The sequence below is a fragment of the Physeter macrocephalus genome, chromosome 18 (genome assembly GCF_002837175.3).
Source record: "Physeter macrocephalus isolate SW-GA chromosome 18, ASM283717v5, whole genome shotgun sequence".
Classification (NCBI taxonomy): Eukaryota; Metazoa; Chordata; class Mammalia; order Artiodactyla; family Physeteridae; genus Physeter; species Physeter macrocephalus.
In genome coordinates, this window is record NC_041231.1 from 85595100 (window position 1) to 85619699 (window position 24600).

The 24600-nt window shown below is 52.9% G+C and overlaps 2 protein-coding genes across 2 annotated transcripts in view; both read left to right on the forward strand.

Annotated features, from left to right (window-relative positions):
* The window catches only part of PPP1R18 (protein phosphatase 1 regulatory subunit 18), a 9752-nt gene extending 1673 nt beyond the window's left edge, over positions 1-8079 (forward strand). The window contains exons 2-4 of the mRNA XM_024121849.3: positions 168-1807; positions 6093-6303; positions 7181-8079. Coding sequence (XP_023977617.1) covers positions 194-1807; positions 6093-6303; positions 7181-7200 — 1845 coding nt within the window. The 5' untranslated portion in view covers positions 168-193 and the 3' untranslated portion in view covers positions 7201-8079. The remainder of the gene's footprint in view (positions 1-167; positions 1808-6092; positions 6304-7180) is intronic.
* Positions 8080-13837: 5758 nt separating this feature from the next.
* The window catches only part of DHX16 (DEAH-box helicase 16), a 15573-nt gene continuing 4810 nt past the window's right edge, over positions 13838-24600 (forward strand). Inside the window, exons 1-12 of the mRNA XM_024122081.3 lie at positions 13838-14217; positions 15810-16057; positions 16154-16316; positions 16623-16679; positions 19708-19962; positions 20152-20355; positions 20436-20627; positions 21266-21376; positions 21549-21664; positions 23367-23577; positions 23769-23867; positions 23980-24132. Of these exons, the coding sequence (XP_023977849.1) occupies positions 14011-14217; positions 15810-16057; positions 16154-16316; positions 16623-16679; positions 19708-19962; positions 20152-20355; positions 20436-20627; positions 21266-21376; positions 21549-21664; positions 23367-23577; positions 23769-23867; positions 23980-24132 (2016 nt within the window). The 5' untranslated portion in view covers positions 13838-14010. The remainder of the gene's footprint in view (positions 14218-15809; positions 16058-16153; positions 16317-16622; positions 16680-19707; positions 19963-20151; positions 20356-20435; positions 20628-21265; positions 21377-21548; positions 21665-23366; positions 23578-23768; positions 23868-23979; positions 24133-24600) is intronic.

The following is a 24600-nucleotide window of genomic DNA, read 5'->3' on the forward strand; positions in this document are numbered from 1 at the left end:
CTCAGTTTTTCCCCTTCCTCTGCTCCCCCCTCTTTCCCTCTGTCCTCACCCTCAGCTCCTCTGCCCTCCTCTGTGTCCCACCTCTCCGCTCCACTTCCTCCCCTCCCACCCCCATTCTCACCCCCTGGGCCTCTCTGGAGCCTCTCCTTCCTGTTCTCTGCCCCCAGCGTTCCCCACCCTCCCAAAGGGGACCATGGCCACCATCCCGGACTGGAAGCTACAGCTGCTAGCCCGGCGCCGGCAGGAGGAGGCAGCCGTTCGTGGCCGGGAGAAGGCAGAGCAGGAGCGGCTGTCCCAGATGCCAGCCTGGAAGCGGGGGCTTCTGGAGCGCCGCCGGGCCAAGCTTGGTCTGTCTCCCGGGGAGCCTAGCCCTGTGCCTGGGACTACGGAGGCTGGACCTCCAGACCCAGATGAGTCTGCTGTCCTCCTGGAGGCCATTGGGCCAGTGCACCAGAACCGATTTATTCGGCAAGAGCGCCAGCAGCAGCAACAGCAGCGGAGTGAAGAGCTACTTGCAGAGAGACGGCCTGGGTCTTTAGAGGCCTGGGAGCGGAGACCCAGCCCTGGGGAGATGCGGGATCAGAGCCCCAAGGGAAGAGAGTCAAGAGAAGAGCGGCTCAGTCCCAGGGACGCCAGAGAGAGGAGGCTGGCGATAGGGGGAGCTCGAGAGTCGAGCCCCAGGCCTTTGGAGGCTCGAGACTGGAGGCAGAGCCCAGGAGAGGATGGAGACAGGAGCTCCAGACTGTCAGAGGTGAGGAAATGGAGGCTGAGCCCCGGAGAAACTCCAGAGCGGAGTCTGAGACTGGCAGAGCCTCAAGAACAAAGCCCCAGGAGAAAAGAGGTGGTGGAAAATAGATTGAACCCAGTGGAGTCTGACAACCAGAAGTTGGGCCTGACAGAGGCCCATAAATGGAGGCCTGACTCCAGAGAGTCTCAGGAACAGAATTGGGTACAACCGGAGGCATCAGAGTGGAGGCTGAGCTCAGGAGAAGAAAGAAAAGACTGCTCAGAGGAATGTGGGAGACAAGAAGAGAGGCCAAGTCCAAGGATGGTCCCAGAAGAGATTACAGCGTCGTCAGAGACCCTGACAAGGGAGGCTCCAGACGGCAGTTCTGGAGGAGTGGAGGCAGCAGAACAGAGACCCACCCCTGTGGAGGATGGCGAGAGGGGCTTGAGGCTGACAGAAGGGTGGAAATGGACCCTGAACTCTGGGAAGGTTCGAGATTGGACACCCAGGGACACAGAGACTCAAACTCAGAAACCAGACCCTCCAGAGTCTGCCGAGAAGCACCTGAGTCCTCTCGCTGCAGAGGCTGGAGAAGGGGAAGCTGAGAAGGAGGAGGCAGGGGCTCAGGGCAGGCCTCTGAGCGCCCTGCAGAACCGCTGCTCTGTGCCCTCCCCCCTCCCACCAGAGGACGCTGGGACTGGAGGCTCTAGACAGCAGGAAGAGGAAGCAGGGGAACTCCGGCCCCCACCAGCAGCCCCTCTGTCTCCCCCACCCCCAGCCCCACCTGCCCCCCAGTCCCCTGGGGATCCCCTCATGAGCCGGCTGTTCTATGGGGTGAAGGCAGGGCCAGGGGTGGGGGCCCCCCGCCGCAGCGGACACACCTTCACAGTCAACCCCCGGCGGTCCGTGCCCCCTGCGGCCCCTGCCATTCCGGCCAGCCCAGCCACAGCTGACGCTGCAGTCCCTGGGGCTGGGAAGAAGCGGTACCCAACTGCCGAGGAGATCTTGGTTCTGGGGGGCTACCTCCGCCTCGGCCGCAGCTGCCTTGTCAAGGGGTCCCCTGAAAGGCACCACAAACAGGTAGGGAGCAGCCAAGTCAGACTCCTTAGAAGCCCACTTCTCAGCTCTCTGTGGGCTCCTGTCTCTGTCTCATACGCCTGTATTCTTGTCTCGGTCTATGCGTTCTTGTGGATTCCTGGGGCCACTCTTCCTCCCCTGCACACACACCCTTCCTTCTCGTAGCCCTTCTTTTCCATTCACTTCCCAGCCCAAGGAGGCTGCCCCGCAAGCAAGCGCTGTCCTGGATGTGTCCCTCTCAGGGTGTGCCCAGGCTGCTCACCCTCCTTTCCCTCAGGCTCCAAGCCCCCAGCCCCCCAGTTCTTTCCATTGCTGAGTCTGTGACCCAACCCAGGCCGTCTGGTGGGAGACCCGAGCTGAGGCCACAGCCTGGAGCCTGTGAGGACAGGGTCCCTCTCAGGGTGTGCCCAGGCTGCTCACCCTCCTTTCCCTCAGGCTCCAAGCCCCCAGCCCCCCAGTTCTTTCCATTGCTGAGTCTGTGACCCAACCCAGGCCGTCTGGTGGGAGACCCGAGCTGAGGCCACAGCCTGGAGCCTGTGAGGGCAGGGTCCGCAGGGCAAAAGCACTTCCAGCCTTCCAGGGGGGAGGATGTCGGGGCGGGAAGCCTGGGGAGGTGGAGGGGTGGCTTTGGGCTTGTAGGGAGAAGTGAGCGGAGGAGGGTCTCACAGACTCGAGGACGAGGGGCGCAGAGCGGAGGAGGGAGGAGGGACACCGTAGGACAGCAGGGGGAGGGGAGTGGAACAGGGCTGGCCGAGGAGCAGAGAAGGCTTTCGAACCCGAGTCCGCCCCATGGGAGAGACGCACACAGAGGCCATTTGAAGTGGGTGACCTCGAGGTTGCACACCCCCAGCTGGGCCGCTGCTTCAGACAGTACTCCCTTCTCTCTTGGGACAAGAAAAGCCTTCTCCTCTTCCAAAATACCCCCTCGCCACTCCCTCCCTGTCCTTCCTCCCTGGGCTTCCCCTCCCTCCCCAGAACTGGCTCAGCAGTTGGTTTTCCCCTCTCTTCCTGCCATCCCGGCCTCTCCCTCCTCTTGGGGTAGAAAGAAAGAGAAGTGAATTTGGAGGCACTGTGCTGAGAGCAGGGAGTACAATGGGAGTTAAGGACGGGGTGGGGAGGGGGCGGGGTGGGGACCGAGGCCAGAAGAAGAAGGCAGTGCAGGGAAGTTGGGAACAGCCAAGCTGTCAGCCAAGCTGACTTCTTCCCCTGGCCCTGGCCCAAGTCCTTCCCCATACACCAGTCTCCAGCTTGAAAAACTCTAAGGAAAGAGAGGTCCCTGCATCTAACACATCTCTCCAGAGACTGGGAAGACCTTCCTAGTCTCCAGTCCTCATCTCATGTGTGACATCCTCAGACTTGTTTTTTTGTGTCCTCAGTATCGGTGGGAAAGCACAGGGACCAAAGCTCGGGGTCACTTGAGACCCCAGTTCATCTTCACATGAAACTTAAGCTCCCATCCCCGAGCTATGGTCCCTGAGTCTGTCCTGAGCTCTCTGACTGCTACCAGCCCCTTCCCCTTCAGGCTGGGCAGATGCAAGGAAGTAGGTGAGGAACGACCAGGGCGAGGTGTTCAGAGAAGTCACTTCCTACTGTAGAGGCTGGCTTGTGCCTCTGGGGAGGAACAAAGAGGAGAAGGCATGAATTTGGGGGCCCAAAGCCCAGGGACTGTCTGAGTGCAGGGCAGGACCTGTGAGGGTGACCATACCTAGGTCAGGGAGCAGGGGAGCCGGAAGCAGATCGCCCAAACAGGAAGCCTGGCGGGGGGGGGGGGTGCCCGGAAGGCTGGTGGGGCTGAGTGGCAAATGCAGGGTCATGGGCCTGCCAGAACTGTGCTCAGGATGTGGTGAGAGAATAAGGAAGCAGCCGCTCGGGGTGGGGGTGGGGAAGAGGCAGCACAGAGTTCTCTAGGCCCAGACACTTTCCCCTCAGCCCTCCCTCAGGCCTTCTCCATTCGCCCAGCACCCTGCTCATCAGGGACAGGCATGTCCTGTCCCCAGCTGCCAGATCAGGAATATGAGGACCCTGCCACCCAACACTCCCCCCCTTCCCTAAATAACTCCTGTTTTGCAGGGTAATTCCATCAAATGTATCCCTGCCACTGGGAGAGAAATCCCAGCCCTGCCACTGGAGCCCAGGGGTTGGGCTGGGGCTGGTGCCCTTCCCCAGAGGCCCCTCTGGCGGGGAGACCAGCCCCTCCCCTCTCCAGCCCCCTTGTGACCTTATATAGTTGATGAGAGGAGTGAGTCACCCCCTCTGTACCCCCCACCCCACACGCCGAATGCAGGCTGTGCATTCCTGAGAAGCCCAGTCAGAAGCTGGGGCGGGTGGTGAGGAGGGAAGCAGGGTGGTGGGAGAGAGACAAACGTGGAGGGAGAGCAAATAAAATGGATCCTTTTCCAGAGCAGATAATAAACTACGCAGCTTGTTATCTCAAAAGGTGATATGAAAAGAAAACCGAAATGGGTTCCCAGAAGTTTGGGTAAATCTGTCGGCAATAGAAGTAGTTCCTTTTGAGAAACTGGGATATAAGGGGTCTGGTTCCTGTCACTTGATTCTACCAGCCAGCTGTTCCACAGACACAGACTGGGGGTTGACTGTGTATAGACTGGACTGCCCCCGCCCCCAGTATTCCCCCAGTGTTGGTCCTCTGTTGGGACCACATCTGAGGTCTGGATGAAGCCTTCCTCACCCATTGTGGCAACTTCCACGTTTCTATTGACAGCAGACACAGATAAGTAAACAAATAAGTAAATTCTCTGGTAGGTTAGGTTCGAAGGCGGTAAGTGATTATGGGAAAATATTAGAACAGGGACAAGTGGAACCTAGAGGGCCAGGAGGTAGGAGGAGCAAATATGACAACTTTATAATAGCATGATGCAGAGAGAGGGAGCCATGGCGATATTTGGGGGAAGAGTGTTCCAGGTGGCGGGAACAGCCAGTGCAAAGGCCCTGAGGTAAGAGTGCCCCTGGTGGGGCTGGAGGAAATCACAGCCAATGTGGCTGGAGTGGAGGAGGATGCTGGAGAGGAGTGCGGAGAGGCACACTGGGAGCCCCTTGTAGGCCATGGCCAGTCTCTGGCTTTTGCTCCCAGTGAGGTGGGGGCCAATGCCAGGTTTGGACCCAGGGAGTGACACACACAGTCTCTGAGTTCTAGCTTCCCTCAGGGACCCAGGTGTTAGCAACCACCTGTCCAGCCACCGTCCTGGTTTCTCTCCTCATACCCCAGTCCCTGCAGAGACTCAGGGGTGCAGGGCTCCAGCCCCAAGTTTCCCAAGCAGACGCCAGAGGAGGTCTGGGGAGATCATCTGGACCTTTCTGAGCAGTACACATGGAATCCTCCTGTTTGTCTCCTTAATCGCTTTGGCTCCCAGAGTTAATCCCACCCTGCCCCTTCCCCCTGAGCTTCTTAGGAGGGCAAAGGGGAAGGATAAAAAGGTAGTGAGAGCAGCTGGGGCTCGCCTGCTCTTGAGACAGTATGTTTAGGAAGGATTTTCTGCCCCGTCCAGATCCCTTCTGGTCATTTGCCTCTGTCTCTGCACATCCCTTCTGGTGCACTCTCCACCCCCATCTCACGTTTGCCCGAACTTTCCTCTCTGCTCCTGTCACCTCCCCCAGTTGCACCTTTCAGGCACTCGGGCTCATCTTCTCCCTGTGTTTTGGGGAGAGTCTCATTTCCTCTGGGCTTTTCTGTTGGTCTCCGCTCCCCTCTCAGACCCAAGACTCTTTCCTGTGGGCCCACTCCAGCTGGAGGAGGGGAGTGAGGGGGGTGGGAGGGGCTGGTGACCAGGGTCCTGGGTTTCCCCCAACAGCAAGGGGCCGAGGCTATGGAAACCATTGTGCCTGTCTGCTTTTGGCGGGGATCCCTCCCAGCCAGCTCTTTCCAGCTCTTTTCAAATCTCACCTCCTCTGGGTAGCCATCCTGATTGCTCCCAGGGTACCCAAAGACTCAGTTCTGATCACAGGACTTATCTCCATGTTTTTAATTTGTTTTTACCCTTCTGCCTCCCACACTCTAAAAGCAGAACCTTGGTCCTGTGTTACTCACTTCTGCCACCTGGGCCCCTGCCAAAGCTCAGGTCAAAGTCAATGTTTTTGAAATGATATGATTGAAGAGGGAAAATCTGGGACTGGAGAGAGTACTGAAAGGAAAACTGGCTTCCAGAGTGGCTGGGGAGGACAAAGTCAGCGAGTGCCCAAATCCAGTCCTCACTCTCCATCCTGCACCTGTTACCCTGCGGTCTTCCCCCTGCTGACCTCGCCTCCTCCCCCCTTTCTCTCCCACCCTCAGCTCAAGATCTCCTTCAGCGAGACAGCCCTGGAGACCACGTACCAATACCCCTCCGAGAGTTCGGTGCTGGAGGAGCTGGGCCCGGAGCCTGAGGCCCCCAGTGCCTCCAGTCCCTCAGCGGCCCAACCCGACGACGAAGAGGATGAGGAGGAACTGCTACTGCTGCAGCCAGAGCTCCAGGGCGGGCTGCGCACCAAGGCCCTGATAGTGGGTAAGCGCAGGCTCCGCCGGCCCGGCGGCGCCCCCTGGTGTTCGGAGTGGGCACTGCGGTCCAGGAGGGAGGGGGAGGATTTAATGATGGCGCTTGGAAGGGTCTTGGCAGGGCCTCTAGCCCAACTGCTCCTTTAACAGATTGGAAAACGGAGGTCCTGGGAAGCGAAGGGCACGTGAAGTCTCCATATTTCAAAACCAGGCCTCTTTCTGAGCGCTCTAGTGTGGTTAAAAACACAGCGTTTGGGGCTTCCCTGGTGGCGCAGTGGTTGAGAGTCCGCCTGCCGATGCTGAGTACACGGGTTCGTGCCCCGGTCCCAGAAGATCCCACATGCCGCGGAGCGGCTGGGCCCGTGAGCCATGGCCGCTGAGCCTGCGCGTCCGGAGCCTGTGCTCCGCAACGGGAGAGGCCACAACAGTGAGAGGCCCGCGTACAGCAAAAAAAAAAAAAAAAAAACCCCAGAGCGTTTGGATCAGGCCTGAGTTTGAATTCCATCTTGTCTCTTAATTGTGGTGTGACCTCAGGGAAATCATCTGGCCTCAGTTTACTATTGTGAAATGGGGTTAATAATAACTACCTCTTGGAATTATTGGGAGGGTTAAGTAATTTTTGTAGAACACCTAGGAACTATGGCTGGACATCAAATTACTTAACCTCTCCTGGGGTTATTGTGAGATTAAACTAGTTATGAGAATGGCTGGCACAGAATCCAGGCTAAATGAGTGATGGCTGCTGTTACTAGTAGTAACAGGCACTCAGGATGTGGAAGATAAGATTTCCTACATGCCAACTGGCCTTCAGTGTGGGCAGTGGGTAGGGAAGGCGGGAAGCAGAGACCCTCACTCATTCTCTATCCTTATGGCCTCCTCTCCCACAGATGAGTCTTGCCGGAGGTGACCCTCTTCCAACACTGGGATATACCTCCCTCCTTCCCAGAACTGAATATCCTGGAGCCCAGAAGATTCAGAGCAGACAGACCCTGAACATGAGCCTGGCAGGGAAGGGCAACCAACATCTTCCAACTTGCTTTCCTCATCCTGTTTCTGGGGGCGGAGGCAACCGCACAGTTTCCACCCTCATCAGACATGCTGGTGCATCCTAGGTGATCCAAGATCCCCATCAAGTCCTGGGGAGGAGCACAGATCTCACGGGGCGCGGTGGGAGGGGTACAGATGGAGCACCCTCTCCATCTCCATGGGCAGGGTAACTCTCCCCACAGCCTTCCTTGACTCCCCACCACCCCCTGGGGCTCTTGGGATTTAAGTACCCATGTCCCTGGGAGACCTGGCCCCCACTGCATTTACAGGCAACTCTCCCTCCTGTTCCTTAGGTCACTGCCCCTTTGTTTACAGCGCCTGCCTCCTCTCTTGACCACAGCCTGGTTTACAAAACCCCCCAGTTCCCAGCCCCACCTGCCAAAGTCCCGGGTTTACAAGCCACGTCTACTTGTGTGTCCACATAGAATCCTCTCCCCTGTCGCCTGAAGTCACCTCATTGGGGTGACCTGGGGGTATGGCTTCCTCCACCTTTGCTCAGTATTACTGTCTCAGTTTTCCCCAAGAAGGAAGGCTGGGAACCTTAACTCTGTATCCCCCTCTAGTTATTTAATTCTGCTCCTCCTAGTGGTTCACAATTGAACTGACTTGTGAGGGGGTGGGGTGAGTAATGAGGCGCCTCAACTTTCTTCCCCCAATTCTCCTTCCTTCTCATTTGCCTGGTTTTTTGGTTTTGTTTGTCTTTTTTTAACTTTCCATAATAAAGTGGAGCTCTCTCCGACTCTCCTGCTGCTTCTTCTTTAGAAAAAGTGCATGTTGGGGGTGGGGTGGGCTCTGGGCTTCTCATTCCAGGCCTCTCCCTCCCATCTTCTTCTTAGCTGTGAAGAGGAAGCAGCCATCAGCCACAGCTGTGGGAGGGGAAAATGACGAAGGTGAACCAGGAACTCAGCAATGACTTGTAGAAAGGGCTCTGGGAGAGCCTGGCACTGGTTTCTCAAAGGACTAGCAGGTGAAGGACTGGATTTTTGTTGTTGTTTGTTTGTTTGTTTGTTTGCTTTTGGCTGCGCCTCACGGTTTGCAGCATCTCAGTTCCTCGACCAGGGATTGAACCTGGGCCTCTGCGGTGAAATCGCCAAATCCAAACCGCTAGTGGAAACCACCAGGGAACTCCCTGGGTTTTTTTAATTCTCTCTTTTTTTTAAATTAAATTAATTTTTTTTTTAGTCTAGGGCTGGTTTGAGAAAGGGCAGTTGAAGCATCCACTAGACTGGAAGTACCAGGAGGACAAACTGTGTTGGTTGGGTTTACTGCAGCATCACCACGCCTGGCACCTAGTAGACACAAAAATTTATTTTTAAAATGAATGACTGAACAAATGCATGAAAAGATGAAAAGAGCTAAAAACTGGGAAGCAAAGGACACTCTGAATTGAAGGATTCTGGTATTCAGAAGCCTAGTCCAATGCAAGCAGCCAGATAGTTTGTGATTAGTAGTGGCTAATCCAGGGGATTTTACTCTGACTCAGGACCATAAATAATAAGTCTCCTGAAATTGCTGCAGGTATAGTGTATGTACAGAAGTGCAGATTCCTCAAAAGGGTCTCCTCTGATAGACAATGGGATAATTCATGGCTTTGTGGCCCAAGTGTAGTTGGTACTGGGAGGTTTCCCCATTTCAATGAATTTTTACTTTCTACAAATGTAGAATATCTGTATTTTACTTATCAGGTCTTTTTTTTTTTTTTTTAAGTTTTCCAGGCTAATAAAGACATGGTTAAGTAGTTGTAGTCCTTCTATCACTAGAGGATGCTCCTCTCAGACTAGTCAGAGGAGATTCCTCCTTTATTAAAAACAAAGTGTATTAGACAAATTGATCTTAAACATATGCCAAACGTCTTTAATTTACCAGCAAGGGAACAAGCAAGGTGTCAAAAGAATGAGCCACTTCAGACAGGATGTGGGTAGGAGGGAAACAGGATACTTACATTAGTAGCTAATTAGATAAAGATCCTAATCAGTTGTGACCCAGGAAAGCAGAAGCAAGAGGCTCTGAGGTGCCAGGGGTGTCCACAGTCCATTTCAGAAATAGAAAGCAGTGCATTCAAGACGTCAATGGAGGCTTCCCTGGTGGTGCAGTGGCTCTGAATTCGCCTGCCAATGCATGGGACACGGGTTCGAGGCCTGGCCCAGGAAGATCCCACATGCTGTCGAGCAACTGAGGGCATGCGCCACACTACTGAGCCTGCGGTCTAGAGCCCACGTGCCACAACTACTGAGCCCGCGCGCCTAGAGCCAGTGCTACACAATAAGAGAAGCCACTGCAATGACAAGCCCGCGCCTTCGCTTGCCGCAACCAGAGAAAGCCCGCGCGCAGCAATGAAGACCCAATGCAGCCAAAAATAAAAATAAATAAATTTTTAGAAAAGAAAGAAAGAAGTCAATGATGTGGAGCTACCTGTGGCTGTTAACTAGAATAACAAATGTTTCTTTTCCCAGTGTAGTGTCGATAAATCCAATTAATTGTTGTAAAAGTATGAAGCAGGATCAAACAGGACGGCAGAGTCAAACAACAAACTCTGCTTATTTAATATTAAGCAGCCACCAGTGAGTTTCTCAAGCAGTTAGCAAAAAAAAAAAAAAAATGCTGAATACAGTTTGCACATTCCTTAGTTTGGAGATCTTTTAAAATAACTTTCAAAGACAGCGCCAAGAAAAGAGGGCACCATTATTTCTTCTCCACATCCCAAGTTTTCTCCTGCCTGGAGTCTTCTTTTAAGCCTAACCTGCACGCGCGCGCGCGCACACACACACACACACAAACACACACACACACACACACACCTGGAGTCCTCTTTTAAGCCTAACCTGCGCGCGCGCACGCACACACACACACCCCTTGCATTATTTTTGGCTCCATAGAACTTACATGTTTTATTTTTTATGTATCTTGTCTCCGCCCCCCTCAAGCCACTGTAAATTCTGTGAGGGATTTGTTTCTGATTTGTTTTTTGGTATATCCCCGGGAACTAAAACTGCCTAGCACCCATTAGGCTCTCTCAGCATTTGTTGAATGAAATGAGTGAGTGTAACACCCAAGAATGACCAACAGAGGGCGAAAGAGAGATTCGGTGGGGGAGGAAATGAAAATGTTTTATCCCAAGCTTTGAGTACAATTCCGCAAGATTTGACTTCGCTCGGCCACCGTAGTGCGTGGGCCGGAAAAGTGCAGCCACTTCCGGCCTCCGAGGTCCGGGAAGATTGCTTTGGGCTGTCGGAAAGCGAACCCACAGGTCCTAAGGCAGCTTCTTTGTGGAACAGAGGCTCCGGCCCGGGGCTTCAGACCTCCGGGTGACCCGCCCGGCCGCCAGCGAGGCTGCTCGAGACACTTTCAGGGCCGGAAATAGGGAGCGTGAGTCGCCATGGCGACGCCGGCAGGGCTGGAGCGCTGGGTGCAAGACGAGCTGCACTCGGTGCTGGGACTGAGCGAGCGGCATGTGGCCCAGTTCCTCATCGGTACCGCGCAGCGCTGCGCCTCGGCAGAGGAGTTCGTGCAGCGCTTGCGAGACACCGATACCCTGGATCTCAGTGGGCCGGCCCGGGACTTCGCCTTGAGGCTCTGGAACAAGGTGCGGGGAGGGGGGCGGGCATGGGAGCGGCAGGAGAGGGGGTGGAGCAGGGCCGGCGCCCCCAGGTTATTTGTCCTGGTGAGGTCGGGCTAACTGTCCAACCGAGAATTAAGTAAGCTCAGTTCACCAGCATTTATTCTTTGTCCGTTATCGCCTACTGGCTGGACGTCTACTTCCGTGGAGAAGATTGAGGATGGTTTAAGTGTGTTGGATTAAGCGCTGTAGAGCAGTGTTTCTCAAACTTTAACAGGTACAGGATTCACCCAGGGCTTTTGTTAAAATGCGCGTTCCGATTCGGTAGGTCTGGGATGGATTCTTCGTTTCTTCATTTCTAACAAATCTAACAAGTTTACCATCACCACAGGTGATGGCTGGTGGTCCACAGACCACTCTTTGAATAGTGAGGCTATAGAATAGATGTGTAGGCCCGTGCTGTGGGAGGGCAGAAGGGGTGGGAATTGGGATCGGGAAAAGCAGACCCAGAGATTCTCTGGAATTTGTCAGGTAGAGAAGGGAGAAGAGTAAAGGTGTAAAGGTTAGTTCCTGGAAGACAAGACTATTTCTTTTTTTAATGAAATATTTTTTAAAATAAATTTATTTTATTTATTTTATTTTTGGCTTCGTTGGGTTTTATATTTGGGTCTTCGTTGCTGCACCCGGGCTTTCTCTAGTTGCGGAAAGCAGGGGCTACTCTGCGTTGCGGTGTGCGGGATTCTCATTGCAGTTTGTTTGTTTGTTTGTTTGCTTTTGGCTGCGCCTCACGGTTTGCAGCATCTCAGTTCCTCGACCAGGGATTGAACCTGGGCCTCTGCGGTGAAATCGCCAAATCCAAACCGCTAGTGGAAACCACCAGGGAACTCCCTGGGTTTTTTTAATTCTCTCTTTTTTTTAAATTAAATTAATTTTTTTTTTAGTCTAGGGCTGGTTTGAGAAAGGGCAGTTGAAGCATCCACTAGACTGGAAGTACCAGGAGGACAAACTGTGTTGGTTGGGTTTACTGCAGCATCACCACGCCTGGCACCTAGTAGACACAAAAATTTATTTTTAAAATGAATGACTGAACAAATGCATGAAAAGATGAAAAGAGCTAAAAACTGGGAAGCAAAGGACACTCTGAATTGAAGGATTCTGGTATTCAGAAGCCTAGTCCAATGCAAGCAGCCAGATAGTTTGTGATTAGTAGTGGCTAATCCAGGGGATTTTACTCTGACTCAGGACCATAAATAATAAGTCTCCTGAAATTGCTGCAGGTATAGTGTATGTACAGAAGTGCAGATTCCTCAAAAGGGTCTCCTCTGATAGACAATGGGATAATTCATGGCTTTGTGGCCCAAGTGTAGTTGGTACTGGGAGGTTTCCCCATTTCAATGAATTTTTACTTTCTACAAATGTAGAATATCTGTATTTTACTTATCAGGTCTTTTTTTTTTTTTTTTAAGTTTTCCAGGCTAATAAAGACATGGTTAAGTAGTTGTAGTCCTTCTATCACTAGAGGATGCTCCTCTCAGACTAGTCAGAGGAGATTCCTCCTTTATTAAAAACAAAGTGTATTAGACAAATTGATCTTAAACATATGCCAAACGTCTTTAATTTACCAGCAAGGGAACAAGCAAGGTGTCAAAAGAATGAGCCACTTCAGACAGGATGTGGGTAGGAGGGAAACAGGATACTTACATTAGTAGCTAATTAGATAAAGATCCTAATCAGTTGTGACCCAGGAAAGCAGAAGCAAGAGGCTCTGAGGTGCCAGGGGTGTCCACAGTCCATTTCAGAAATAGAAAGCAGTGCATTCAAGAAGTCAATGAAGGCTTCCCTGGTGGTGCAGTGGTTAAGAATTCGCCTGCCAATGCATGGGACACGGGTTCGAGGCCTGGCCCAGGAAGATCCCACATGCTGTCGAGCAACTGAGGGCATGCGCCACACTACTGAGCCTGCGGTCTAGAGCCCACGTGCCACAACTACTGAGCCCGCGCGCCTAGAGCCAGTGCTACACAATAAGAGAAGCCACTGCAATGACAAGCCCGCGCCTTCGCTTGCCGCAACCAGAGAAAGCCCGCGCGCAGCAATGAAGACCCAATGCAGCCAAAAATAAAAATAAATAAATTTTTAGAAAAGAAAGAAAGAAGTCAATGATGTGGAGCTACCTGTGGCTGTTAACTAGAATAACAAATGTTTCTTTTCCCAGTGTAGTGTCGATAAATCCAATTAATTGTTGTAAAAGTATGAAGCAGGATCAAACAGGACGGCAGAGTCAAACAACAAACTCTGCTTATTTAATATTAAGCAGCCACCAGTGAGTTTCTCAAGCAGTTAGCAAAAAAAAAAAAAAAATGCTGAATACAGTTTGCACATTCCTTAGTTTGGAGATCTTTTAAAATAACTTTCAAAGACAGCGCCAAGAAAAGAGGGCACCATTATTTCTTCTCCACATCCCAAGTTTTCTCCTGCCTGGAGTCTTCTTTTAAGCCTAACCTGCACGCGCGCGCGCGCACACACACACACACACACACACACACACACCTGGAGTCTTCTTTTAAGCCTAACCTGCACACCACACACACCCCTTGCATTATTTTTGGCTCCATAGAACTTACATGTTTTATTTTTTATGTATCTTGTCTCCGCCCCCCTCAAGCCACTGTAAATTCTGTGAGGGATTTGTTTCTGATTTGTTTTTTGGTATATCCCCGGGAACTAAAACTGCCTAGCACCCATTAGGCTCTCTCAGCATTTGTTGAATGAAATGAGTGAGTGTAACACCCAAGAATGACCAACAGAGGGCGAAAGAGAGATTCGGTGGGGGAGGAAATGAAAATGTTTTATCCCAAGCTTTGAGTACAATTCCGCAAGATTTGACTTCGCTCGGCCACCGTAGTGCGTGGGCCGGAAAAGTGCAGCCACTTCCGGCCTCCGAGGTCCGGGAAGATTGCTTTGGGCTGTCGGAAAGCGAACCCACAGGTCCTAAGGCAGCTTCTTTGTGGAACAGAGGCTCCGGCCCGGGGCTTCAGACCTCCGGGTGACCCGCGCGGCCGCCAGCGAGGCTGCTCGAGACACTTTCAGGGCCGGAAATAGGGAGCGTGAGTCGCCATGGCGACGCCGGCAGGGCTGGAGCGCTGGGTGCAAGACGAGCTGCACTCGGTGCTGGGACTGAGCGAGCGGCATGTGGCCCAGTTCCTCATCGGTACCGCGCAGCGCTGCGCCTCGGCAGAGGAGTTCGTGCAGCGCTTGCGAGACACCGATACCCTGGATCTCAGTGGGCCGGCCCGGGACTTCGCCTTGAGGCTCTGGAACAAGGTGCGGGGAGGGGGGCGGGCATGGGAGCGGCAGGAGAGGGGGTGGAGCAGGGCCGGCGCCCCCAGGTTATTTGTCCTGGTGAGGTCGGGCTAACTGTCCAACCGAGAATTAAGTAAGCTCAGTTCACCAGCATTTATTCTTTGTCCGTTATCGCCTACTGGCTGGACGTCTACTTCCGTGGAGAAGATTGAGGATGGTTTAAGTGTGTTGGATTAAGCGCTGTAGAGCAGTGTTTCTCAAACTTTAACAGGTACAGGATTCACCCAGGGCTTTTGTTAAAATGCGCGTTCCGATTCGGTAGGTCTGGGATGGATTCTTCGTTTCTTCATTTCTAACAAATCTAACAAGTTTACCATCACCACAGGTGATGGCTGGTGGTCCACAGACCACTCTTTGAATAGTGAGGCTATAGAATAGATGTGTAGGCCCGTGCTGTGGGAGGGCAGAAGGGGTGGGAATTGGGATCGGGAAAAGCAGACCCAGAGATTCTCTGGAATTTGTCAGGTAGAGAAGGGAGAAGAGTAAAGGTGTAAAGGTTAGTTCCTGGAAGACAAGACTATTTCTTTTTTTAATGAAATATTTTTTAAAATAAATTTATTTTATTTATTTTATTTTTGGCTTCGTTGGGTTTTATATTTGGGTCTTCGTTGCTGCACCCGGGCTTTCTCTAGTTGCGGAAAGCAGGGGCTACTCTGCGTTGCGGTGTGCGGGATTCTCATTGCAGTGGCTTCTCGTTGCAGAGCATGGGCTCTAGGCGCGCAGGCTTCAGTAGTTGTGGCACGTGGGCTCAGTAGTTGTGGCTTGTGGGCTCTAGAGCGCCGGCTCAGTAGTTGTGGTGCAGGGGCTTAGTTGCTCCGCGGCATGTAGGATCTTCCCAGACCAGGGCTCAAACCCATGTCCCTTACATTGGCAGGTGGATTCTTAACCACTGCACCACCAGGGAAGCCTGACAAGACTGTATTTCTTGTCTTTGTATCCCTACCACCTAACTGCACCTTGCAGAATTAGAGCTTAGAAAGTATCCAGTAATACTCAAAGTGTTGAGCTTGTTCAGAGAATGGTGGATAACCTGGTGTGGATATCCCATAAGGTGCTTGGTGAGAAATGAGGTTAGAACGTAAGGGATGGGAGGGTAGGAACTTTATGTTAATCTGTTCACCACTGTATCCCTGGAGTCTGGTACAGTGCCAGGCCTGTGACAGGCCTCTGCACAACAATCCTGGCCAGTTCTTGGGTAGGAATGACTTAGTCATTGGGAAGAACAGAGGCTGAACAGTTGAGAATTGGATATGAGAATGTAAACTCCGTGAGGGCAGGAATTTTTGTCTCTTTATTTGTCCCTGTATCCCTAGTACCTAGCAGTGGGTGCATGGGACAGGCTTCGGTAAATGTTTGTTAAATGAACGACTGAAAAGAAGTTTGGAAGCTGAGAGGCCCCATTCAGGCTGATGGACATGGTGTGAAGCCTTGGGGAAGAGAGAGAATGAAGGCCGGTTTAAGATCAAGTTACTCCTTACATTAGGAACAGGGCAGAGGAGGTGGGCAGGGATCAGGAGTTGCTCACATCCCCTTATCCTCTCCTCTTCTGACAGGTCCCACGGAAGGCTGTGGTGGAAAAGCCAGCTCGGGCAGCTGAGCGAGAGGCCAGAGCCCTGCTGGAAAAGAACCGATCCTACAGGTTGCTGGAGGACAGTGAGGAGAGCAGCGAGGAGACTGTAGGCAGGGCCGGGAGCAGTCTCCGGAAGAAGCGGAAAAAACGGAAACACCTCAGGAAGAAACGTCAGGAGGAAGAGGAAGAAGAGGAGGAAGAGTTTTCGGAGGAAGGAAAGAGGAAGACACAGTAAGTCAGAAGTAGGGTGAGAGAGGATGGGGCAGGTGGATGATGGGACAGTAAGCCCCTGGATGCCCTTAGTTAATGCTCCCGGCTGGGCTGCAGGGGGAGTAAACAGCAGACGGAGAAGCCAGAGTCAGAGGATGAGTGGGAGCGGACAGAGCGAGAGCGCCTTCAGGACCTGGAGGAGCGCGATGCGTTCGCCCAGCGGGTTCGGCAGCGGGACAAGGACCGGACTCGCAACGTCCTGGAGCGGTCAGACAAGAAGGTGCGTAGGAGCAGCATGTTCCGTCAGTCCCCAGAAGATCCCTGGGTCCAGTCTGAGGTTGGGTGTGATTGCAGATAGTGATCTCTGGGAAGACAAGGGGCTGCCTCCAGTGATCTGGTAATGTCTTTGGGTCTTTGGGCTAAGGTGGCTCTCTGCTGAACCTGCAGCCTCAGTGAAGGGGGAACATTTCTTTGTGCTGGGGAACATTTTTTTTTGCTAGGGAACATCAGAATGATACCTGCGATTCTAGAAGGGCAATGGCTGTGGGTGTGGGGACTTTTGGCCACTCTTGCCTTCTTCTCCTAGGCTTATGAAGAGGCTCAGAAGCGCCTCAAGATGGCTGAGGAAGACCGGAAAGCCATGGTGAGTCCCAGTGCCCAGGAAGACTAAAGGAAAGACTTACTGAAGGAGTGTGGTTAAGGATAGGGAGAAAGGGTGCACAGGAAGTGCAGTGGGGTTGCTGGTGGGGTGTTGGGTCTCTGGAGGAGGGGTCTTGGTTGACAGGAGCCTGCTGAGGGTGGACTTAAGTTGTAGAGGGAAGAAAACGGCCCAGAAACCCTCTTTGACTCCTAGGATCAGATCACACCGTGTGTTAGTGAGGGGAGTGTGAGCTTTCCCTGTTCCTGAGACTTAAAGAGGTGGGTGGTCTTAAAGGCAGCTGGGTGGTCAAGGAGCGGCTGGAGGACAGGGGCAGAGCAGAGTCCTGCTGCCCACGGACGTGCTGACCCCTGAGCTTGGGTACAGCATCTCCACATACCTTCTTACCACCTGATCCCGCCGTGCCCCACGGGGCCTTGTGATCGCCCACTGGTTTCCTGATTTGGTCTTCTCACTGCACAGGGACAGAGCCCTTGTAATTCATGAACTGGACTTGTTACAGGGTTAGCCTAGGTAGGGTTGCAGTTTTCCAAAGGCCTGATCTTCCCATGTAAGTCATACTTAGATTTCCCCAAAGAATTTTGAGACTCTTGGTGTCCTGAAAATGGCGTAGTGGCCATCAGGTCTCTCCTGACATATCCATCTCAGCTCACACCCCACAAAGTGACTGTGGCCAGACTTCTGAGACATCTCTCGATGCTGGTATAGTGTTTTTACTTTCCTGAATTTTTCTTTTTTTTTTCAATTATGAAAATTTTCAAACAAATAGGAAAATTGAAAGAATAGTATAAGGCAATTTTTTAAAAAAATTATTTATTTATTTAATTATGATTTGGCTGAGTTGGGTCTTTGTTGCTGCGTGTGGGCTTTCTCTAGTTGCAGTGATGGGGGGCTATTCTTTGTTGCGGTGCGCAGCCTTCTCATCGTGGTGGCTTCTCTTGTTGCGGATCACGGGCTCTAGGCACACGGGCTTCAGTAGTTTTGGCGTGTGGGCTCTAGAGCACAGGCTCAGTAGTTGTGGCGCATGGGCTTAGTTGCTCCTTGGTATGTGGGATCTTCCCAGACCAGGGCTCAAACCTGTGTCCCCTGCATTGGCAGGCGGATTCTTACCCTTGCGCCACCAGGGAAGTCCCTGCGATGCCTATGTAAATGGAGGCTTTTTTTTTTTCCTCTCTTTTTGAACCATTTAAAAGTTTTAGACATCATGGCATTTTGTCCCATTAGCATGTACCTGATAAGATATTTCACTAAAACCACAGTGCCATTGTCACACCCAGGCAGATGTTTCTCATATATCAACTAAGAACCTGCCTACAATAAGATTTCCCCAGTTACCCCAAAATGTCTTTAATAACTGCTTTTTCCAAACTGGAATCCAGTCAGGGTTCACGCATTGCATTTGGTTGTTAGGTTTCTTCAGTTTGTTTCATTTCCCCCTTCTCTCTCTCTCTGTCTCATCTTGTACCATGTCCTACATTCTGTATTTATTTGATCCTTATCTTGCGGTATTAAGTTCTGTCCCAGTGCTTACTTTAAAGTGGAAATTGGGTCCACAGCTTGCTTAGACTCAGATTAAACAGCTGTGGCAGCAACACCTCTTGGGTGGTGATGTGCCCATCATATCAGGGGGACACACTGTCCAGCTGTGTGCGTGTTAGTGCTGGTATCCTTCCTACCAACAGCCTCTCAGCTAATGGTTTAGCAACCACTGCTAATCCTTTCCTGAATCACTTATGTCATGGGGGATTGCAAAGTGGTGATTTTTGGATTCTGACATTCCTTCTACATTTATCGGCTAGCCTTTTTATGTAAGGAAGAACTTTTCCTCAACAACTAGGAATGGGCTACAGTACCTTCCTTAGAGTGAGGGCAAATGCTTAATTGTTTCCTTTTAATTACTAATTTTCAGAGTAAAGAGTCTGCTGTAATAGTCACCTCACCGGTGACAGAAGTTTTTTTCCCGTTGTTTGTACGCATGTCATGTTGGACTCGTGAATTTTTATTTCTCAGTATTTTAGAATTTCATATCGTTATTCTTTTCGATGCTCAAATTGCCCTGATTTCTTGCCCATATTTTAAAAAGACATCCATCTGCCTCACCCATCAGGCCGAAGGAGTATTTGATTGTGGTACTCAGATCAGGTCATGAGCATAAACTCCATTTTAAGATGTGATAGAACAAACAAGAAAAACCAAGCAATGAAATCAAATCAGGGCCCCCAAGGGGAGGGCAGCAGTGGGGTTTTGTCACTGCAGTAGAGGAGCTTGTTGTGAACACAGGGAAGATTGTGTTGCCACAGTGGGAGGGCTTAGGGTTAGGGTCCAGAAAGGCCTTCAGCATGTGGCCAGTCTTCTGTCATCCACAGTGTGTCCTGAAAAGCCTGTATTGAAAGGAAACACGTAGAAGCCAGATGACCCGTTGTCTGAGGGGAGAAGTTAGTCCCTGAGCTAAACATCCCGCATTACATTTTGCCTCACAGAACCACTCTCTGATGCTTCCAACCTTTTTGTGTGTAATTTATTTTTCCCTTTTCCTCAAACTGCAGTCATTTGGTTCAAGACCGGGGAGCATATCATTGGGGAGGAAGAATACCTATTTTTGGCTCACCCAATGGTTTCCAGTTGTCTCAGTTGTTTTCAGTTTGAGACCTGTGCTTCCAAATGCTGGTATCAGCTGTTATGGTTTTCCCGTTTCCACTAAGTCGAATAAAATAGCAAGACTACAATATAAAATATGCACATAATCACCTTAGCTCTAGTGAATTTATATTGGCGAAGATGGTCAGGCTGCCTGGAAGGACGTCCCGCTGGGTCCTCCTGCTGGAAGGCAGCGTGTGGGCCCAGCGTTGGGCGTGTCGTCAGTCGCGTTGTCCAGTGCAGAGGGAAGGAAGGTAGAGGACACATGTTTAGGTCCTCTTGCCGGCCTGTCAGAGGTTGTCATTCTTAGGGGTAGGTGAGGAAAAGGGTCACTCTTCCAGCGAGAAGAGGCTCTGACTGTCCTGGGCTGACCCAGGTCCCTGAGCTGCGGAAGAAATCCCGCCGAGAATACCTGGCCAAGCGGGAGCGCGAGAAGCTTGAGGACCTGGAGGCCGAGCTGGTGGACGAAGAGTTCCTCTTTGGGGATGTGGAGCTGAGCCAACACGAGCGGCGTGAGCTCAGATACAAGCGGCGAGTGCGGGATCTGGCCCGGGAGTACCGGGCGGCGGGGGAGCAAGAGAAGCTGGAGGCCACCAGTCGCTACCACATGCCCGAGGAGACGCGAGGACAGGTGAGGCGAGGGGCTCACCGCTTCAGCCCTGGTCCCCAAGCAGAGGGGAGGGAAAGCTTCTGGGGCTTGTGCGGTGGCCTAGCTGGCCCCTTCCTTGTCTTGCCTTTCTCCGTGGGCGGGGGTAGCGGCTGGGGAGGGGGTGCTGGGCAGAGAGGGCAGCTCTGACTCCACGTGCCCCGCTCTCTTTAGCCAGCACGAGCGGTGGATCTAGTGGAGGAGGAGTCCGGTGCCCCTGGGGAGGAGCAGCGGCGCTGGGAGGAGGCCCGTCTCGGGGCAGCGTCCCTGAAGTTTGGGGCCCGAGATGCTGCCTCCCAGGAGCCCAAGTATCAGCTGGTGCTGGAGGAAGAGGAAACCATCGAGTTCGTGCGGGCCACTCAGCTCCAGGGTGACACGGTGAGAGGGAGGGCACTGGGAGGTCCCGAGGAGCGTGGGGAGCCGGCCCTGAAACTCACAGCCCTTCTCCTGCTTCTCAGGAGCCGTCAGCCCCACCCGCTCCAACCCAGGCCCAGCAGAAGGAGTCCATCCAGGTCGTCCGCCGCAGCCTCCCGGTGTTCCCATTCCGCGAGGAGCTCCTGGCTGCCATTGCTAATCATCAGGTCCTCATCATCGAAGGCGAGACAGGCTCGGGCAAGACCACCCAAATCCCACAGTACCTCTTTGAGGAGGTATGGCAGCCTCAGCCCCAGCTGGCACTGACCAGCACAGTCCTGTCAGCTCCTTTACGTGGGATTTTGAGTAGTCACTTTCCTTCTCTATTTCAGTCCTTTAGTCTTTTCTGGTAAGTGGTGAGGTTCTCGAGAATAAGGACCACGCCCTTTTCATGCTTCTGTTCTCACTTCCTGCCACGGTGTCCGTGCCTGATAGGTGTTCTGTAGGTTAGCGTTGGAAGGAGGTATAGACGGTTAGATGGTGGCATGTGGGTGTGAACGTGGGCCCCGCTCCACCAGCCCGGCCTTTGCTCCTGCAGGGCCAAGGAATGAGGAGTGAAAAGACTTTTCCTGCTTTTTTACCTTCCCTTGTTCCCCTTGCTTTTGGGTCTGCCCAGCCGGTCAGTCCTTTTCCAGCTTGAATCTCACAGAGCCCCGAACTTGATGACCCAAAGGGCTGGGACTGCCTAGGGCTGGGTGAGGACCCTCTGTGGGCCCTGGGTCTGCCATCCTGTCCGTTTGCCCTTCTTGTCTGGTTTTCTGCTTCTGTCTGTTTCTCTGTTCCCCCTGCCCTGCATTTCCACCTTCTCTGAATTGCTGGGCCCCAGCTGCGTATTTATCAAAGGGAAAACCTCCTCATTCTTCTTGTCATGCAGGGTTACACAAAGAAAGGTGCGAAGATTGCCTGCACCCAGCCCCGGAGAGTGGCAGCCATGAGTGTGGCTGCCCGAGTGGCCCGGGAGATGGGTGTGAAGCTTGGGAATGAGGTGAGATCTGTGGGGACTGAGGGACGAGGGGAGCCCCTAGGGTCTGGGACTCAGCCCCCGCGGCCTGCAGGTCCCCTCAGCCCCCACCGGTCCAGGTGCTCACCCTTGTCCCTTTGCCCTCCCTTCTGGGGACACCAGCCCAACTGTCGATCACTAATGGCCCACATGACAGGTCGGCTACAGCATCCGCTTTGAGGACTGCACATCAGAGCGAACTGTCCTGCGCTACATGACGGACGGGATGCTTCTCCGGGAGTTCCTCTCTGAGCCTGACCTTGCGAGTTACAGGTATACACAGGCCCCCCAGCTCCCACGAGAGGGGACGCTGCCCACCTTCGCCTCCCTCCGGTCTGCTGCCCTCCTGTTTTTCAGTACCTTCCTTTATCTCCCTTAATCTCTGGCTTTTCCCTCCTTTCTTCCCACCTGGCCAGTTTGGCCATTGTCTTCTCTTCTGATTTATCCACCAGTTCTTTTTTCTTAAATTATTTATTTATCTATTTTTGGTTGCGTTGGGTCTTCGTTGCTGCGCGCAGGCTTTCTCTAGCTGTGGCGAGCGGGGGCTACTCTTCGTTGCGGTGTGCGGGCTTCTCATTGTGGTGGCTTCTCTTGTTGTGGAGCACAGGCTCTAGGTGCACGGGCTTCAGTAGTTGTAGCACATGGGCTCAGTAGTTGTGGCTCCTGCGCTCTAGAGCGCAGGCTCAGTAGTTGTGGTGCACGGGCTTAGTTGCTCCGTGGCATGTGGGATCTCCCTGGACCAGGGCCTGAACCCGTGTCCCCTGCCTTGGCAGGCGGATTCTTAACCACTGTGCCACCAGGGAAGTCCTGTCCACCAGTTTTTGAATCTTTATGGCTCGAACAGTCTTAGAACTGAGGTGGGCCCGGAGGGTAGAAGAGGCTACAGAGAAAGCCTTTCTGTCTCTCCCCAGTTGTTCCCAGAGTTCAGAAAACAACCAGGATGGTAGAATTGTGCTGTGGGGACTTGAGAAGCCACGTGAAGACCACTTGCAAAAACTTAGAATGTTCAGCTTAGAGGGGAAAACTCACACATCCTGGTTCCCTCTAAATATGTGAAGGGCTATTATTACATGAGAAAGGGACCAGACTAGTTTTATGTGACCCCAGAGAGCACAGCTAGGAGCCATGGGGGAGGTTACAGGGAGGCGGATTTCAGATCAATACCGAGAAGCCATAGAGTGGCAGAGATTGCGGGGGCTGTCAGAGTGCTTGCGCCCTGACTCTTAAGCCTCTGCCCCATGTCTTGGAGTGGCTTGATCTGTGAATAATGAGTTCTCAGTGCCAGCATTGGTCAAGCAGGGGTTGGATGAGCGTGTCTTGTGGGGAAGAAGTGATTCATGGATGGGATGAGGGTGAAGCCAGGCCAGCTGAGCAGTACTTGCCTTTTCAGCTCTTAGGAGACTGTGGATTTCCGGTCCTAGAAGATTACAGTGGAGCAATGGGACAGATATGATTTGGTCCTTCACATCCCTTGGAAAAACCTCTGAGAACCCGTGGAAGGCCAGCTAATGTGAGAGTGTTCAGGGTGTGGGGTTTTCCCATCACGCCAGCCTGCTTTGTGAAATGGCGGAGGACTTCACCATCGTGGTCACAGTTAGGCACAAAGGGTTGAAGTGGGGGATGAGCTCCTGCGGGCTTGGCAGGAAATCCAAAGACTAGAGCAAGGAGAAAGAAGGTGACACACATATAGTTAAGTTACGAGGAGACCAAGAAGCCTGCAGAGTCCTCTCAGGTTGGGGTGGGAGGGCTCACCCGGCCCCTCTCTCTAGAAAGAGGCACCAAGGTCAATCAGGGATGCGCGGCAGCTGCCCCAGAGGACCCCGGAGGCTTCGGGGCTGTTCACATCATGGTGCTTCAGGTCTGTCTGTTCCTTCCTAGCCAGGCTGGGGGCCTGTCCTCTCATCCGGCGGCCCCAGTGTCCCCTCCTGCATTACCCACCTCCCCTCGCTCACTGGTGCCCCCGTTCCTTCCTCAGCGTGGTGATGGTGGATGAGGCCCACGAACGGACCCTGCACACAGACATTCTCTTTGGGTTGATCAAGGATGTTGCTCGATTCCGACCTGAGCTCAAGGTCCTGGTGGCTTCAGCCACACTGGACACTGCCCGCTTTTCCACCTTCTTTGATGACGCCCCCGTCTTCCGGATCCCTGGACGCAGGTTTCCAGTTGACATCTTCTATACCAAGGTGCCCCCTCAGGGAGGATGGGCTTAAGTGTAAAGGCAGTGGAGCCTTTGAAGGAGATTGTCCCAAGGAGGGAAGGACGGGATGGAGAGTCCAAAGGGAAACTGGGATAAAGTGTATGTCGAGCTGGGAGGAGAGGAAGATATTTGCCTGAGCAGGTGACCTTCCTGTGACCCTGCCTCCTCCCCCCACAGGCTCCAGAGGCGGACTACCTGGAGGCCTGTGTGGTGTCTGTGCTGCAGATTCATGTGACCCAGCCCCCTGGGGATATCCTGGTGTTCCTGACAGGACAGGTGCGTGATGTGGGGGAGGGGGTGTGATATGTGTATCCCAGGGGAAGACAGGGCTGGCAGGTCAGCCTCGTGTGACTCTGGGTCCCATGCAGCTCTCCCCACCCAAATCCAGGAGGAGATTGAGACTGCCTGTGAGATGCTCCAGGATCGCTGCCGCCGCCTGGGCTCCAAAATCCGGGAGCTCCTGGTACTGCCCATTTATGCCAACCTTCCTTCCGATATGCAGGCGCGGATCTTCCAGCCCACGCCCCCTGGGGCACGGAAGGTCAGTTGGAGAAACCCACATTCTTCACCCCTGTGGTTCACGCAGCTAGTAGTGAAAAGGAAAGTGTGTGCCTGCCCTGTGCAAGGTGTGTCCTGGGCACTGCTGCAGCTGCGAGGCTGGGTGGCAGTCCCTCGCCTCTGGAGCTGGAGAGAGAGGGTGACGACAGCGGGAATGGTGAGATAGCCAAATGCGTGATCCAGAAAGTGAGCATGGTAGAGGTGCAGAGGAGAAGGGAGGCCCTTGGTGTGCCAGGAGGTGGGATTTGGTCTGGAGGACCTTTAGGGAAGATGATGGGGGAATATCAGAGGAATGCTTAAGGGGTGTCTTAGGTCAGAGTACTCCAGCAGGCTTAGGGGAAGGCTCACATGGTGAAATAGTGGGAGACAGGCTAAAAACAACTTTGAATGGAGATTAGAGAGGGCCTTTTTTTTTTTTTTTTTTTTTTTTTTTTTTTTTGGTGTGTGTTTG